Source organism: Lycium barbarum, chromosome 11, assembly GCF_019175385.1.
Source record: "Lycium barbarum isolate Lr01 chromosome 11, ASM1917538v2, whole genome shotgun sequence".
Taxonomy (NCBI): domain Eukaryota; kingdom Viridiplantae; phylum Streptophyta; class Magnoliopsida; order Solanales; family Solanaceae; genus Lycium; species Lycium barbarum.
This window is the reverse complement of record NC_083347.1, coordinates 121,759,139-121,776,776: the sequence shown is the minus strand read 5'-3', so window position 1 is coordinate 121,776,776 and position 17,638 is coordinate 121,759,139. Positions and strand designations below refer to the sequence as shown.

At 35.0% G+C, this 17,638-nt stretch overlaps 1 protein-coding gene across 1 annotated transcript; it reads right to left on the bottom strand.

Moving 5' to 3' along the window:
- Positions 1-267: 267 nt before the first annotated feature.
- On the bottom strand, positions 268-1,747 carry LOC132619322 (putative UDP-rhamnose:rhamnosyltransferase 1). The gene has a single exon (XM_060334261.1). The coding sequence runs from the start codon at positions 1,745-1,747 to the stop codon at positions 305-307; it is 1,443 nt and encodes a 480-aa protein (XP_060190244.1). The 3' UTR covers positions 268-304.
- Between the last annotated feature and the right edge of the window lie 15,891 nt (positions 1,748-17,638).

The window sequence follows — 17,638 nt, the reverse complement described above, 5'->3', positions numbered from 1 at the left end:
AAAAGTAAGCAATTCAACAATAAATACAAGGGAATTAAGTATACCACTCACGTTTTTTTTTCTAAATGTAATCACCCATTAGAGCTTGGGTGAGCTTTTATTCCATCATAGCAAAAACAGGAGGTGGCAAGCGGTCTTCCATTAATAATGAAAATAATACTCAATAGGGATAAGTACAAGCAAATAAGCTAGGTTTTACCTTACCAATCCTAATGAGGTAAACCTTTACTTACTAACAAGCATAAAGAAAATAAGAGATAGAGAGAACTAGGTATACTACGGTTTGTGATTTGCTAGGTGATGACTAAACCTTCATCTCACAATTACTTTTCAAATACTCCACAAAATTTCTAATGTAGGAGTCGTGAAGGTTTCGGTCACCAAAAATAGCAGCAGCCCTTTTTGCTCGAGCTCTTAGCTCTTCCCCTTCCTCTGAAACCATCGCTTCTCTTAATGACATTGCTATGTCATTTCCACTAAACGATCCATCTTCTTCGTTCCTCTTCACTTCGATCGCCAAGCCTTTCTCTACTAGTAATCTTGCATTCAATCCCTGATCGAAAATGAAAGGCAACACCACAAGAACATGACCATGTTGTAAAGTTTCAATGGTCGAACCCCATCCTGCATGAAAAAGAGATCCTCCAATTGATGAATGTGCCAGAATTTCCTTCTGTGGGGCCCAACCAATGTGCACCAACCCTCTCCCTTCCGTTGCTTCGCCAAAGCCCGATGGCAAAGCATCAACATCATTTGAAGCCCATTCGGGCTTCTGTAATATCCACATAAACGGTAGTCCTGAGAGTCGTACTCCGTTTGCTATTTCACATAGTTGATTCTTACTAAATTTGCATTCACTCCCAAATCCCACAAACACAACGGATCTTGGCTTTTGTCGGTCGAGCCATTTGGAAATGTTCTGCCAATCTGGCTGACCTGCAAGAGTTCTTTCATCCAAGGGTAATATTTCTTCGGGTGGAAGCAATCCGATCGGAATAGCTGGCTTCCCATAGATTCTTTTATGCGTCTCTAAGTAATCGCCTTCCACTTCAGTGCAAGTACGTATAGCCACAATTCTATACGCGTGGTCTATAGTAGGATCATGTCCCACTAAAGTTTCACGCGTAGCATTCTCTCGAAGATGTAGCATAGTAATCACTTGCACGGCTTCGTATTTTCGGTAAGCGACCATCGATGGGAAATCCACCCATGGTGGTGGTGTTGTCAAAAGTTCAAGCACTGGCACTGATTCATCTTGGGCCAGGACGGGCCCAGCTTGAGGCTTCTGGGGCCCGATGAAGACCCGTAAAGCAGCAGTGAAGACACTGAAGCTAATGAGGGGGATGTCAAGATCTCGACCAATCTCAACTACCCAATTGGAGTTAATATCAACGATGATCCAATCGGGCCTTTTGTGCGTGATGAATCGCTTGATTGGCTCTTGAAGGAGATCATAAGCTACTTTTAAATAGCCAACTTTCTCATGAGGAATGTCAACAGTTGCCTCAGCATCATCAGGCAAAAGGCTCCTATCATCAAGTTTTGGCAATGGAAACTCCACTAAATTTACTAGTGGTGCTAAGTTGGGGGGAATTTTGGGAAGTCTCTTAATGTTTTTGGGAGTAGAAATGAAAGAGACATTAACTCCTTCTTTGGCTAAAGCTATAGAAAACTGGAAACATGGCTGCATGTGACCAAATGCTAACCATGGCAACATTGCAACATGAACAACGCCATCTTTTCTCATGTTCATTGTTTTGTTTGTTTGAATGCACTTTTTGCTCTATGTTTTTTCAAGTGCATAGTGAGGGAAAGACGTCCCTCTCTATATATATTGAATTGTGATTTAATTAGGTTACTTAAATGACAATATGGTAGGTAATCTTTTTATCTAATACCTATATCATTCCACTGGGAAAGTTATTTATCTTTTTCCTTTTTAAATTATGATTTAGGTGACTTAAATGATAATGGCAGGTAATATAATCTATCTGCGCGCGCGCATATATATATATATATATATATATATATATATATAATTTTGGACTAAAGAGAGTGACGTGACACTCTCCATAACTAGAAAAGTCATTTATATTTTTCTTTTAAATTTATTACTTAAGTAGGTGACTTAAATGACAATGGCAAGTAATCTATCTATATATCCATGTAATTCTAGACATAAGAGAAGTGACGTGACACTTTTTAAGACTAGAAAAGTCATTTATTTTGTTCCCTTTTCACTAAAAGCTTAATTAAGTTGTTAGAAAGAGTATACTTATATTTACTTAATCATATTCTCAATCATCACAAATCACCTAAAGTGAGAGAAAATTTAAAATTCTAAAAGGGAGTAGAAAAGTAATCCCTTTATGAGATATTGATTTCGTATGGAGCTCCCGGAGCTTTGATCTAGTGGTAAGAGCGCAACACGTGATGTATCGGTTAGGCGCACGTCACTAGTTCAAACCCTGCTCTAGATAATATTCTAGTAAAGTGGAGAAGGTTGGAGGGGCGGGCCCATTATCCTATTTAAAAAAAGGATGGTTGGCCCATTATCCTATTTAAAAAAAGATTTTGTAAGGACATATATGGTTCCATATCTGAGAAAGAATAGAAACAATTAATTAAATTGTGTTAATTTGTTCAGCAATCTGGAACTAAAGAAATGCAGGGCGATTCTCCCTTGGCAAGAAAAATATTATGCATAACGTATAGGTTTCTTCCTAAAGGAGAATAGCCTGCTATTCCTGTGCTCCAATTCTTGCTAAAGGTGATTTTTGTTGATTTGTTCAACAATCTAGAATTAAAGAAATGCAGGGCAATTCTCCCTTGGCAAGAAAAATAATAATGCAATAAGCATAGCTTTCTTGCTAAAGGAGAATAGCCTGCTATTCTTGTACTCCAATTCTTGAAATTTCCTTGACATACTTCATATTTGTTCACCATCATTTATATAGTCACTTCATTCGCATAATTCACTTGGATATATGCTGAAGAAAAGAATGCCATATGGCTATTGTCTATATTAAAAGAATCTTAACATTCCCATGGTGGCCAATAGAACATATAACTCCATCATGACTTTGTTATCGTCTTGTATTTTAGTGTATAAAAATGTAAATATACAAAGAAACTAATGAGATTTAACATCTACTATATATAGAGAGAGAAAATAGTTATACCCTTACAATGTAATTCTCTGTATAAGGAGATTCTTATGAACCCCCTTGCAGCGAGGCGATGACGTTGAGGGGAAATGTCCAATTTGCCCCTTGTACTAGATAAATTTTTCAAGTTTGCTTCGTTACACTTTTGTTCGGTTCATAACCTTGCCGTTATATATCAAATTGTTTCGCTTTTACTGTTGCCTTTAATGGAGCTCCAATGCGTTAAATGGATGGACTCCACATGTCCAAATTTTTTGAGAAAAATGATATTACAAATTTACCCCTCAACCTTTTACTATGATTATTACCCTCAGATTAGCGTCCCATTAGGGGGTCAACGGCAAAAATAACGACACAAGTAATATTAGATCAAAGGTTTGATGACAGAACAAAATTGCTCAATTTGGAATTGTATATAGGTGTTTATATTGCACGGACTATACAAAAATGCACTACTTTTAAAGAATCCGATACATAACCATCGGTATTTTTGAAGAGTTCGAAACAACATAGGTTGGCGTCACTTTCATTCTCAAAAGGAGAACGCCTTTCCATAGAAAACGTGGCTCCTAATGTCGGACATCCTAAGATAACAAGAAAGCATATACCAATAAATGCCATTAAGACTATATAACAGCTATATAATCTCATGACTTTAATTTCTTTTTTCATGGAACCTTGGTCAAAAGGTTTAGAGATCTCTGCCTTTTACCCTTTTGAGATATTATGCTGCACAAAAATAAAGATTGGACATAGGTTTTTTGTTGCTTTATCAGAAGTGTCACAATGATTTGTTAATAGTGACATATTCTGATCATAAACTCTAAAATACACTTACTTCTAATTGGAAGGTCAAGATATTCCAATGATATTCTACCTCTTTTTTTACTAGTTATATATGAAAAACTTGGAAACTTGTAAAAATAGAGGAAGGGGACAAGAAAAGGAACTCTTTTTTCATTACCAAACAAGATAAAAGGTCGAGATTCGTCTTCATATTTTGTGTAAAGGCCGAGCTTTATCTTTTGTTAAAATTTTGATTCATTCATGTCCTCGCCACAATGTTGACTGAATATTTGCCCTGATTAGTCACTAATGGACCTATATTATATAGGGAAAAGGTCTTAAAATTGTTCTTCTTGGTTAGAGAAAGATCTAGTCATCTAGCCTTGCCATCCAGCGAAATAGATTACACAAAGATTGCACTCGTTTCCATTGCACATCCTTTTACCACGTCAGCGCTGGTCATTCCATCATCAATTATTTTACTTGTCACAGGAGCAACTTAATTACTATGAGCCTGTTTGGATGGGCTTATGCCTATAAGCTAAAAAAATAAGTTGGGGTAGTCTAACTTATTTGTTTTGGCTTATAAGTTATTTTCAGCTTATAAGCTGCTTTAGATAAGCTAAGTCAAATGGGCCTAATCATTTTTTTGAGCTTATTTTAAGCACAAAATGACTTTAAGTTGGCCAGCCGAACACTCAAAAAAGTTGAAAACGGCTTATAAGTAACTTATAAGCCAATCCAAACGGGCTCTATGTCCCAACTTGACTCATCAGCCTAGATAACCGTTAAGTTATTTTTCGGTAGTTAGATTAATATTGCAACGAAAATAAAGAACACAAGGGGAAAATCCCCACCTTTACATTAATACAAAACATACAAAGCACACCCTCACTTGCTATGGCCACAGTTCATCCAAATCCCACTTCCACTCGACAATATCACAAGCCAATCAATGCCACAATAATACTTCTCAAGCCTAATTAGACTCTTGAATACTCTTTTGAAACCCTTACATTTCTTTTTAGTATTACTTGTAGAATGCCTCACGATTTTCCCACCTCTCTGACTAAGTACAAAGCTACACCTATACTGCCTCCATTTCAATTTATGTGAATCTTTTCGGAGTACGAAGGTCAAACTTTATAACTTTGACCATAAATTTTAACATATATTTTTCAAGTTTGTAAAAATAAAATTTATATATTTAGAAACTACGTAAAAAGTAGTTTAAGTCATGATAATTTATAATTCAAATAATTTAGAAAAAATGTATGAAAAACATGGCCAAAGAACCACCTCGTAGACTCCCCAAATAGTAACATGTTCACATAAATTGAAACAAAGAGAGTATAACACATCTAACAACCTTTGACTTTTGCAAGCTTGTTGACCAACTAGGGGTGGGCATAGTTTGGGTCAACTTGAAATCCAAATCGAAATCCGAATATTTTGTATATTTGGTTTAGATTTTTGGATTATGGATTGGACTTAGGATTTTATTTTTATAATTTTTGGATTTCGAATTGGATATTGGGTTTAGTTCAAACAATTCTATACCTTATATTTAGCCCTACGAATATTGTATGTGTCCAATACTAATTATTCCAAAGACAATCGATTAGTATTAGTACGCTACAGCCCTACCCATTATAATATTACGTCCAATATAAAATTTTCTACCAAATTAAACAATAAAGCTTGCAAAGGTAGAGTTTACTTCACTACTTTAAGAATAAGACAGCTTCTAATAAAACAAATGGAGTAATGTAGAATACTATGTGAATTGATACCTCTTGATTTAGTGGTAAAAACTCTTGCTGAATCAACATATTTGGCTTCACATTATGCTAAGACCTGTAACTTGGTAACTACGGCACATGAGTTTCGAATCTAATAAGCTAAGCCTGCCTTGGAGGCTTAAAAGTCAAAACTGAAAATGCGAAATATCCAAACTGATTAACCCGAAATTGAACATAAAAAATCCAACCCAATCCGAACTTATTTGGATTGAATTTGGATTGTAATTTCTTCAATCCGAAAATCGTAAATCCCAAATTTTCATATTCAATCCGACGGCCCCAACGCCCACCATAATTACCAACTCTTTGTTCTAGTCCCATTCATTGTCCCGCATGTTGATTTCATGTGCACATAGGATCTATGACTAGGTTATCATGCCAACCCCTTTGCTGCCATCCTACCACCTCCGATGCCAAAGAGCCAAGATAGTCAAAGCCAGATTTCTTTGTTAGTTAAGTACAACTCCTTTCTAATTTGGTAGTCTCGTACGTATTATAAAGAAGAAGATTCCCGTGAGAGGGTGGATGTAATTCAGCTCGAACGAAGTGAGAGGGAGACTGAAAAGGAGACTCGACCTACAAGGAGAGGGAAAAGGCAAGGAACTTTCAACAGGCATGGTACGAGAGGAAAGAGATCAAGAGCCGTAGTAACGCAAAGGCTGCCCTGTCAAGAATCCCACTGAACCCATTCCCTTATCCAAGGGAAGGAAATCCATTTATGTCACCAAAGTGTGTGACTATCTAATTTAAAAGTTGAAGATGTTATAGAAAGTTCACTTCTCTTTATTTACTTAATAACGTCTTAACATGCCCCTCACGTGTGGGCCTGATTCTTTAAGACAAGCACATGAAAATTCTTTTTGATAAATAATGGGAGCCTGGGAGACTTGAATCCGAAATCTATGTTGCCTGGGAGACTTGAATCCAAAACCTCTGTTTACTCAGATACCGCGTTAAAGTATGTGACCATCTTTTTTTATTTCTTAATTATGTCTTCAACACCTTCATTGCGAAAAGTATTATAAGCATTTTATTACATTTTTGTTGTTTGTTCAGCAATCTGGAACTGAAGAAACGCAGGGCAATTCTCCCTTGGCAAGAAACAAAGTTATGCAAAAGCATAGCATTCTTGCTAAAGGAGAATAGCCTGCCATTCTTGTGCTACATTAATCTTCAATTCTTGAAATTTCCTTGAGTAGCTTCTCATTTGTTCACCACCATTATATAGTCACTTGACATCGCATAATTCAATTGAATATGCTGAAAAAAAGAAGACCATGTGGCTATTTTTGTTAAATGGTCTTTACCTTCACATGAGAGGCCAAATACTTCACTATGACTTCATTTTCTTGATTTATTCCTTCCTTTTGTTGAATCAAGATATGCTGAAGAAGCTGCACTGCATATTCCTTCAATCACCTAAATTTACGAAAGGACCAACTTTTCGTTTATGAAAGACATCTAGGGTGTGTCGCAAAGGCGAATTTAGGATTTAAACTCTATAGTCCAATCTTTTAAAATTCTTAGCATTGAACCCATTATATTTTTAAAATTATAGGTTCCTGTCTACTATTTACGCATAAATTTATGTATACTTTGCATTGAAAGTTATGGGTTCATTTGAAGTCGTACTTATAGTGGTACATACATCCTTGCTTTCTATTTCCGCGCTTCAAAACCAGGGAACACATGGCCGGCACCAGATGTCTTAACTTGCACCATGCAAATTCATTTACAGAATACAATACTCATTTGCCCAAAGGGAAAGTTATTTGCATACGATCATACACATATATTTCCTGTGTCTTGTTGTGCATGACACTGTAATTTCTTTTCTAGTTTGTGCTAACAGTGTTCTTTATTTAGTATAATTTCTCAATTCAATTTAATATCTTTTATATTAAAAATTACGTTACAATCCCCTGCTAGTTTGTAACACTTCTTATAATAGCATGCATACCAAAGAGTATCTTATAGTAATGTATTTGAACTTTCCAATATTAGTGTAAATACTTTAATGTTCTGGAAGTTAGTGATATCTTTAAATATTTGAACCGCAACTCTATGTGTCAAAATCGAAAATATGACACATATGATATTATTTAGTAGCTTAGAAACCCAGTATTTTCTTTTGCACTTTTGGGGTCGTGTGCTTGTTATACCCATTTTAAACGGGTTAAAGTAGAGTACAACATATTGGTGATCTCTATTTATTTTATTTGAAGGAGTTGCCACCTAATTAGTTTAACAGTGAATTAGGACACCTAATTTATTAACTACGGTAAAGCCTGACTAAACCTCTATTAATGGTCTGCTTAATCAGCGTTATTCTAGGTAAGGGTTCTAGATTATCCTAAAGGAAAGGGGATCCGTTAACTACGGTTATCCGGTCAAACTTAGGTTAATTAAGGTGGAAGATGCAAATATGGCATTTAAATTTAAGAAGACAATTTGTAAATGTTGCTAAGGTTTTAAAGGAAAATATAGTAATGTTATTTAAAATAAGACTTAGAAATGTTGTTAAGCGTTTTAAATAGAAATACAATGATGCTATTCAAAATAATACTTATAAATGTTGTTAAGGTTTTAAATAGAAATACAATAATGTTATTCAAAATAATACTTATAAATGTTGCTAAGGTTTTAAATAGAAATACAATAATGCTATTTAAAATAAAATTTACAGAAAATATAATTATTTGCATATAAGTAAAAGAAAATGTGAGTTTGTGCAGCGTTTTTTTACAAATGTTTAAAATAACTTAAATGGTGAGATATTAATTGATTCTTGCAGTTTAGGAAAATAGACAAGATGTGAGTTTTCTTTCTCCTTTTATTATCTAACTATACTTGGCTAAAGAGATGCATAATTGGGTAACTCTTGAAAAAAACTTGTTTGTAAAATATACTTGAACTCATATTTGTGATATTAGTGACCTTTTTTAAAACAAAATTCTAAGGTAGCGAAACATGATTCCTTTTACTCCAAATATGCCGTTGAAAATCAACTGTTCTAACAAAATAAATATTATAGATACTTTAAATTAACTAACCCACTAATTCCGCTAAGGTTCATTCTAGCTAAGAAAACAAAATTAAGATGAAGTGTTAGTCAAACAATCAAATACACAAAGATAATAAAATGGCAGAAATATAAAGAAGTTCAAATGGGCTTGGCCCATTTTGGACGCTGCTGTCATTGTTGCTGTTATGGGCCTCGGCCCAGAATTCTTTTTTTTTTTATTTTGCTGCGGGTGGGCTGACTCGAGAGAGAGGTAATGTTGGGCTTTAGCCCAACACCGAATGCGGAGGAAGACGAGTCCATCGGACTCGTATGCGATGGTCATGCATAAAATGAAAGGAAAAAGGATTAGTATATAATCAATAAGGCTAAACATATATAATGTAAATTCAAAACAGACCAGTGGGTTATGTATATACTATGTATATTTGAGTATACTCCATATATACATTCATAAGGAGGCTTAGAGGGTTAATATTGGAAAGCTTTTGCCCCCGTCTTCCCGATGTTACACAAGTTCCAAGGGATTTCATGAATCCCAGGCATGGCTAATACCGGGGAGATTCAAGCTTAATCTATAATGATCGACCAATCTCCCCATAAATGTATTAATCAAAGAATTATCTAAATATACACATATATATACATAATCGCATAGTATACTTGCAATGCCCAAACATATTAAGAATTTAAATAGGCTGAGAACCACAGCGTGCTATGGAGATCCAAAACCCTTTATTTTTATTTTTTATTAAGACAGTTTAGAGATAAAGAAAGTAATAATATTTCCACATGTTTTATTGCTCATGTTAGATCCTCTTTTAACAGTTATGCAGAACAGATGCAAACAGACAATGTTCTAGCTAACAGCCGTGAATGATTCTGGGCATAACTTAGTCGGCATTTGATCGTATAGACAAGACTGTGACATTCTCTTTAGGCATACTAATGAGCCACATCCACTATTTTTTATATGTGAAGGAAAGAATTGAATCAATCCAGTCGTTCTAAAGTTTCAATCATGGAATTCTTTGTCAGCATATTTGAAGGTGCAAAAGCAAAGATTTCGGCATTTTTAATTTTCTATCCAGTTATTTCAATCCAATAAGGTAACAACCAAAGGCAGTGAAGATGCAAGTAAAGAAACCACTCAAGAAGATAGTTTTGTCATGCATATTTGTCACACATGCTTAAGATGAATGTAACAGAACCTACTTAACTCACTTAATGATCACATTAAACTTATCTGATAAAAAAAAAAAGAAACAGTTTACGATTGAGACCATGGATCAACTTGTAACACCCTGTAAACTTGAACTAGGTGTGAAAGTGTAAATATCTAGTATTAAGATGATATTATATCTATATGAATCCATTCTTCAGGAATTCGGGTGGAAGACAGTCGTTTTGAAGTCAAACCAACTAGTAAAGTTCTTAAGGCCTCTTAAATTCGCCCAAGATTTGGTAGGTCTATCTTCTGGGCGGTTTTCATGAAAATGTGTTGTGCATTTGGAAACACTTTCTTGATTAAAGTTGTATATCTTTGAAATAGCTTTCCAACGGTAGGTCACCTAGCCCGAGAAAAGCTACGTACAAGAAGTTATGTCCATTTTACCGAACACTGTGCAAAACCGACACCCGTCGCTTTTTCAAGCGCGTGGGGGCGCGTGCAATGGCCCCGCATCGAGGGCCGATCGGCCAAGTCTGAGTATTGAGCTGCAGACATTGCGCGATGGTCCCGCATCGCGGACCAATCGCGAATAGGGTCAGATTCGGGTCAAAAATTCGGGTTTACGCGTTTTAAGTTATATTTAAGGTTTGGGGTTTATTTCCCCAGCACCCCATTCACGAAAAATTACCCTAAAGTCAATAAGAACAAGTCCCAAGCCTCAAGAACCATACAAGGTAAGTGTTATCATGATTCTAGGTTGAATTCAAGTTCCTAATCCCTTTCTAACATAATTTTATGACCAAAACCTAGGGTTTGCAACATAATTCTTCCCAAAGTGATTCAAGCTAGGGTTTGGGTGTTCTTCATTAGAAAAGTGATTTGTTAAACCTTGTCTAACAAATTAAGGTATGTCTCCCTTTTAAAAACCTTATTTTGAATGTATGTCTCTTTTAAAATCACTTTTGAAACCATTGTTGGAAGTATTAATTTTATTGAAGGTTCTTTAATGAATGAAAGGAAAAGTAATTCTTCTCATGGTTCTTGAACTCCAATTCATGTCTAAATGGTGGTTAATGTGTGTGAGGGGACAAACCCACATTAAACCTAGATTGTAACAAACCCTATATATGTATATGATATTATGAATGTTTTCCTCTATAAGAGATGCTTAATAATGAAGGATAACGATTGGTAATGATATTGGAATTCTCTTGATGGATGATTTAACTAGTTACTTGAAAGGTTGTTGACTCATAAAAGTATGTTATTACGAATCGTGGAAATTGAAACTTGTTTAAAGAAGTGAAACGTTTTCAAGATATTTTTTGAAATGATTTATCTTTATGATATGGCATAATGAACCTTAATGGTAAATGGTGATGTGATTACCTTGGGATGTATTGTAATTCGGCTTTTATGCTATCAACTCTTTCGATGTGATTTTGCCTAGCCATTCGGGAGGATGAGTGGTCACCGAGGTTTTCATATTCCGGTGTGCTTACGCCTAGCCATTCGGGAGGATGAGTGGTCACCGAGGACTTCATATTCCAGTGTATATATGCCTAGCTACTCAGGAGGAAGGGTAGTCACTATGGATCCTAGTGTGGTAATTGCCTAGCCATTCGGGAGGAGGAGTGGCCACTACCGGGTTCGCTACCCGGGGTGTGATTCAAGCCTAGCTATTCGGGGGGAAGGATAGCCACCGCTGGGTTCGCTACCTGGGGTGTGATGTATGCCTAGCTATTCGGGAGGAAGGATAGGCACCGCGTACTACATAGTCCGGTGTGATTTATGCCTAGCTATTCGGGAGAAAGGATAGCCACCGCGTACTACATAGTCCGGTGTGATTTATGCCTAGCTATTCGGGAGGAAGGATAGTCACCGAGAATTATATGTTCCAGTGTGGTGCGCTACGCGCGATATGATTGATTCTTGGGCCTGTATTGGCATGTGTGATATTCTTATTCTCTCATGGAACTGTTGTTGACAATCATAATTGATTAAAAAGGCATATTTGAAGTTGTAACTTGACAAGAGGATTTATAAATGGGTTTTGATAATTCTTATTGAGGTACATATGTTGAATACCTGTTTTTATATTGATTAATGGCTTTGTAAACTGTTTAACAAATGATATTAAGAATCATAAAGTGGAATGGCTGTTTTTATGCTATCTTTTCAGAACTGATTTCTTTATCTATTATTATATTTTATTTTTATAATACTTGTTGTCCCCGAGGCACTCACTGAGTACGAAAGTACTCAGGCATACCATTGTTGTTTTTGATGGTATGTTAGGTAACGGAGAAGAGCAGGTTCGTGATACTCTCGATGCTTAGGAAAACTTGTTGCTGCTGTTGATTTGGTGAGCCCACATCCTTGTTCGTGGGGCACTTCCTGTTTCATTTATTACTCTAGATTTCCGGGCTACGCCCCGAAGTTAGATGATGGTTGTGTCTCTTAGAAGCTCCATAGATAGTTGTCAAAATTGTGGGTAGATTGTCAAAGTCTCGTATGACTTAATGGGTGTTTGCCACGTTTATGACTATTACTTATATTAGACTTCCGCTGATTTAATTCATGATTTGTTACATTTAATTTATAAATTGTTGGAGGCGAATGTTGAACCTGGCGGGTTCAAGTATTATTATTGTGTTGTTTAGGTTCTTCCGATGTTGTTCATGACGTCGGATGCCGGTCACGTCTAGGGTGGGTTTCGGGGCGTGACACAACTACTTTATTTCAACTAATCCCACATTATCCTCTACTGATTTAGATGTTCTGTTTCTCCAGTCTGTCTCCTAGCTTTCAAATGATGGATATACAGGTTAACCTTAGTCGCTCATTATAGATCTTTATGACATACCAAGAAAGAGAGCACTTAACTGATTTCATATAAACACAGGAAGGCAAGATCACGCATGAAAACCGTGGCAAATAGGTTTCATTCAAGGCAGGGGAATGCCAAATCACATTAAGGAAAAAAAAAAAAGCAACCTCAACAAATTGAAATCTCATTCTCTTAAAATACAGAGACCAACAAAAGGGACAGAACTGGATTTAAATACTTGTATCCCTTTAAATAAACATATTCCGAGGTCTTTAGATACTAAAACCAATAGCGAATTAACAACACATACCACAGAATCATTATGCAACTCATCATCAGGTTTTAACATACAACAAAATTTAGTTTCCTAAGGCTAAACATCATTTTGAAATATTATTTCTACTGAATAGCATACTGACATGTACATGCTTAAGGCGAGTTTACGCTACCAAATACCAAACAACCACTTACAAAGTCTTGCAGAGATCTGGTAAGCTATGAAACAATGCTACATAAGTATTTTAGCAATTCAGACCAAACAAAATATCCCAACTAGTACAACATAATCATACTAATCGTTTACACAAGTAGACAAATTTCTAATGGACAGTATGCTCAGGCAAGAGTAGAAACAAACCTGCTCTTTTATACGTTACATGAAGTCACACACATTACTCCAACATATGTAACTGTATAAACCGAACTAACTCAACAACTAAACCATCACACAAACTGATTAAGTCCGGATTAATATCAACATATAAACAGACTTGTCCATTGAGCTAAACCAACCTAACTAATTGGCATGTTTTAAACTACACACCAATTAAAGAAACATAGATAAAGCAGAAAGTAAAAGGGGAAAGGGAGAATTACCTTCTTCGGGTGCAGCGAAGTGGGGTTCGAGCCTCCGATATACACTCGAACACTTCAAATCCCCGAGTTTGCATAGATCAGATGCGAAACAGTAACAGGAGCAAAAAATGAGAATCAAAAAAATGATTCGACGCTTCGGATATCAAGAAAGTAATGAATTAATACTTTTAAGGGGGAAATTGAGGCAGTTCAAAAGGATCTTTTTTCGAGAATTTCGGCGGCTAAAAAAAACACCTCCCTCAACTGACCTACAAAACGATTATTTATAGAAAAAACATTTAGGGTTCCGCTGGGACTCCAAAAATTTGAGCAGTATTTTTTAAGGTTCAAATATCTTTTCAAATAAAAAACGCTAGGGGCTTTCTCTGTCCTCGATCAGAAACGGATGAAGAAGAAGACAAAATCCATTAAAACCCTTGTACCCGAAAAATGAAAAGGAACTGATAACGACAAGATTTGAACTCGCAAATGCCAAAAACTATTAAGGATTTTTCAGATCGGGAAAAAAGAAAAGAAACACAGAGAGGAAAAGCTTGCCTCTTCAACTTTGACCCTGATGATGGAAGGTACAAGGCATTAATTTCATTCCCAAATTTAGCCATGCATGTCTTGGGGAAGGCGAAATGGATCTGTGGTTTCGCCATTTTTGCGAGGAGAGAGAGAGGAGCGGGGGGGGGGGGGGGGGGGGGGATGCGGCTAGGGTTTGGTCAATTAGTTTAGGATAAATGAATTAATGAAATGGGCCGGGTCGTTTTACGGGTGTGAGCTGGGTCAACCGAATGGGATAATGGGCTGGGTGAATTAAAAATGTGGGCTTGGTAGTGAATTGGCTCATACGGATAGGGATAGGCTGATCATTAATGGACTAGTCTGAGAAAATAATATGGATTGATTGGACTCGGATTTGGGCTTCTAAATTTAAATGAGAGACCTGTTTTATTTAACTATTACCCAATATAAAAATATGTAATTTTAGTGCTCAGATAAAAATAAAATTCTATGACGTCATAATAGCCGTGCAATAATATTTTGAAATTCAACAGTAAATAAACGCTAGTATTTAACTGTGAGAAAATAAATGTGATGCGTGTGCGTAGGATGGTAAAAAATGTTGAAATGATTACAATGCAAATTATAATAATACTGGTAATAATAATAATAATAATAATAATAATAATAATAATAACAACAATAATAATAATAATAATAATAATAATAATAATAATAATAAGGATAAATAACAAAAATAATAACAGGTAGTGACTGCAATAGAATAATGAAACGCCGGTATTAATAAAAGCTAATAATTATAGTAAAATATAGATAATTATTTTTTAAAGTTTCCAAAAATACTAGAAGCGTAAATAGATATTTCGAAGGAAAGGTAGGACAAAATTGGGTGTCAACAGTGCTCATCCTGATTCCATGAATACTTACAAGACCAACCCACCAAGTCTTGCATGAAGCGGTAGCACTTCAATATTCATATTGGTGAAATTAGCACTACAAAAAATGACTAATTTGTGGAGGTTGAACATTGCAATTCGCGGAGGCTAGTTGCTAGAAGAAGCTAAAAACTCCGCGAATTGCAACTTTCAACTCCGCAAATTACTCATTTTATTTTGTAGTGTAGCTACTATGTCCTTGTTACTGCAGACATTTACTAAATTCATTTAGAATAAATTCAATCTCTTCTCGTAACAGTTTGTTACTATGCCTTGTTATTTCAGGCATTTAACAACTCCTTAACTCCTCACATTACAGTATGCATTATATTTGGAATCAAAGCTTTAAAATAGGAAACTTGTGCTTTAGCACAAAGTAACTTGTTATTACCCGTTGAACTTGTTTTGTTAGAGTGTATATAACACCTCGTACCTTCGGGCTAAGGTATGAACCTTATGACAGGAATATAATGGAACCAAGATGAGTGAGTATAGGAAGTTTTTCGAAAACCAATCAAGTTATAAGAAGAGTATATGAGCAAAGTATAGTCAAAAGTTACTCGATGGGCCATGTTTTCAAGTGAGTTTGCACAAGGCCTCACTAAAGCGAGTAGTTGGAAAAATATATAAGGAATTTGAGAAAACTCAAAAAATGAAAGTTGTAAACCTTTGAAATACTTTTCCAATGATATATGGTGCAGCTCAAACAGAGCTCTATGCTAAGAAATATGCCTATTTTACTAATGTCGGTCGGAGTAGAATTTTCAGATCTCAGGTTATGTTTGTTTTGTTTTTTTCCGACTCGAATTGGGACTCCTTATTTTATTATTTTATGAATTAAAAACTTCCCTAACACTACTCTAAACCCTAAGAGACTATTTATTCTCTCGACCTCCATCCCTAAAAAAATCTAGGCACTGCAATTCTTCAAGAACAAAAATTCATTAAGAATCAAGTGCTTGAAGGTTAAGAGAAAAAACATAAGGGTGATATTGAAAAAAAATATATAATTTTAAAAAAGTTTTGGATGACTGGATGACTGTTGTGTATATTAAATTTTAACAATCCTACTCGGTACTTTCTCACTCTTTGTATATCTTTTCATCATGAAATTGTCTTTATATTGCTAAGTTTCTAAGTTTTCTCCTTTTTTATTTTTATTTTTTTAATATGTACTCAGTCCAGTTAGGATTCTTCTTACCCTGTTCATCTCTTTCTCTTAACCTTTGTTCTTAATAATTCTCTTCTTTAACCACGCCCCGGACATGACCAATATTTCTTCCTTTATTTTCTGGACATTTTCAAGGCCTCTCAAAACCTAGGAATTTACAAGTTAATCCATCGAGTTTATTGAGAAATTAAGAGAATAACCATATACTGAGAGTAATAGATCATTACAACAAGAACTTACTTAAACATGGATTTATATAACATAGATTTTTACAACAAACAAACTAATAATATACATAAACGGGAGAGTAATACAGAAACATAGTTATAACGATTTACATGACTTAAAGATGGAGAAAGGTTTCCCTTTCAGGGAACCCCAAAAACGACATGATACAGAGGGGTGATATATATATATATATATATATATATATATATATATATATATATATATATATATATATATATTCATGTCAGATGATACTCATGTTCATATTCAGCTTGCAGTTTCAGTACTATTATTTCATGTGCCATGTCATTTCATTCCTCGGTTGCTTACATACCAGTGCAATTTAAATGTACTGACTGTTGACACCTAATTTTTGACCTCCCATAATTTATTTTTATTACCAAGAGTCATTGGATAACAAATGGAGTGAAATGTGTATTTTCTATAAGTCAAAATGATTTTATAAAATTGTTCCGATAATATTTTTCCATTTTATCTGGAAAAATAACTTCAATAATACTAGATCATTTAGAAAAATAATTTACATATTTTATACTCCCTCCGTTTAAATTTATGTGAACCCATTTGACTGGGCATGGAATTTAAGAAAGTGGAGAAGACTTTTAAACTTGTGGGGTTAAATTAGTCACATATATTTTGTGCGGCTATAAATCATTGCATAAAGGTAAATTGTTTTCAAATATAGAAAGAGATCATTTTTTTTTGCACGAACTAATAAGGAAATAGGTTCACATATACTGAAACAGAGGGTAATTGATATGAAGCCTTTGCCAAATTTAATTGGGAAATAGTTCAAAATAATTATTTAATTAATTGTTTAAATTGTTGAAAGTTCAGTTAGCAAGCATTTTACCCCGTTTAATTCATGAAATCTGATTAATTAAATAAGTTAATCATTTTACTTCTCAAATTTTAATTCTGCGTAATCAATTTGCATTTGTGCAATTGTTAGATTTAATTATAATTAATTGAGTACTTAATTGTGGTTATATTTATGAATTATTCACTATGTGATTAATTGTGACCTTAATTAAAATAGCCAACTTCATGGCTTAAGTCAATTGGGGTCACATTTTGTAAAATTAGCCTTCTGTTGGTTAAATAATGTCTTAACTGAAA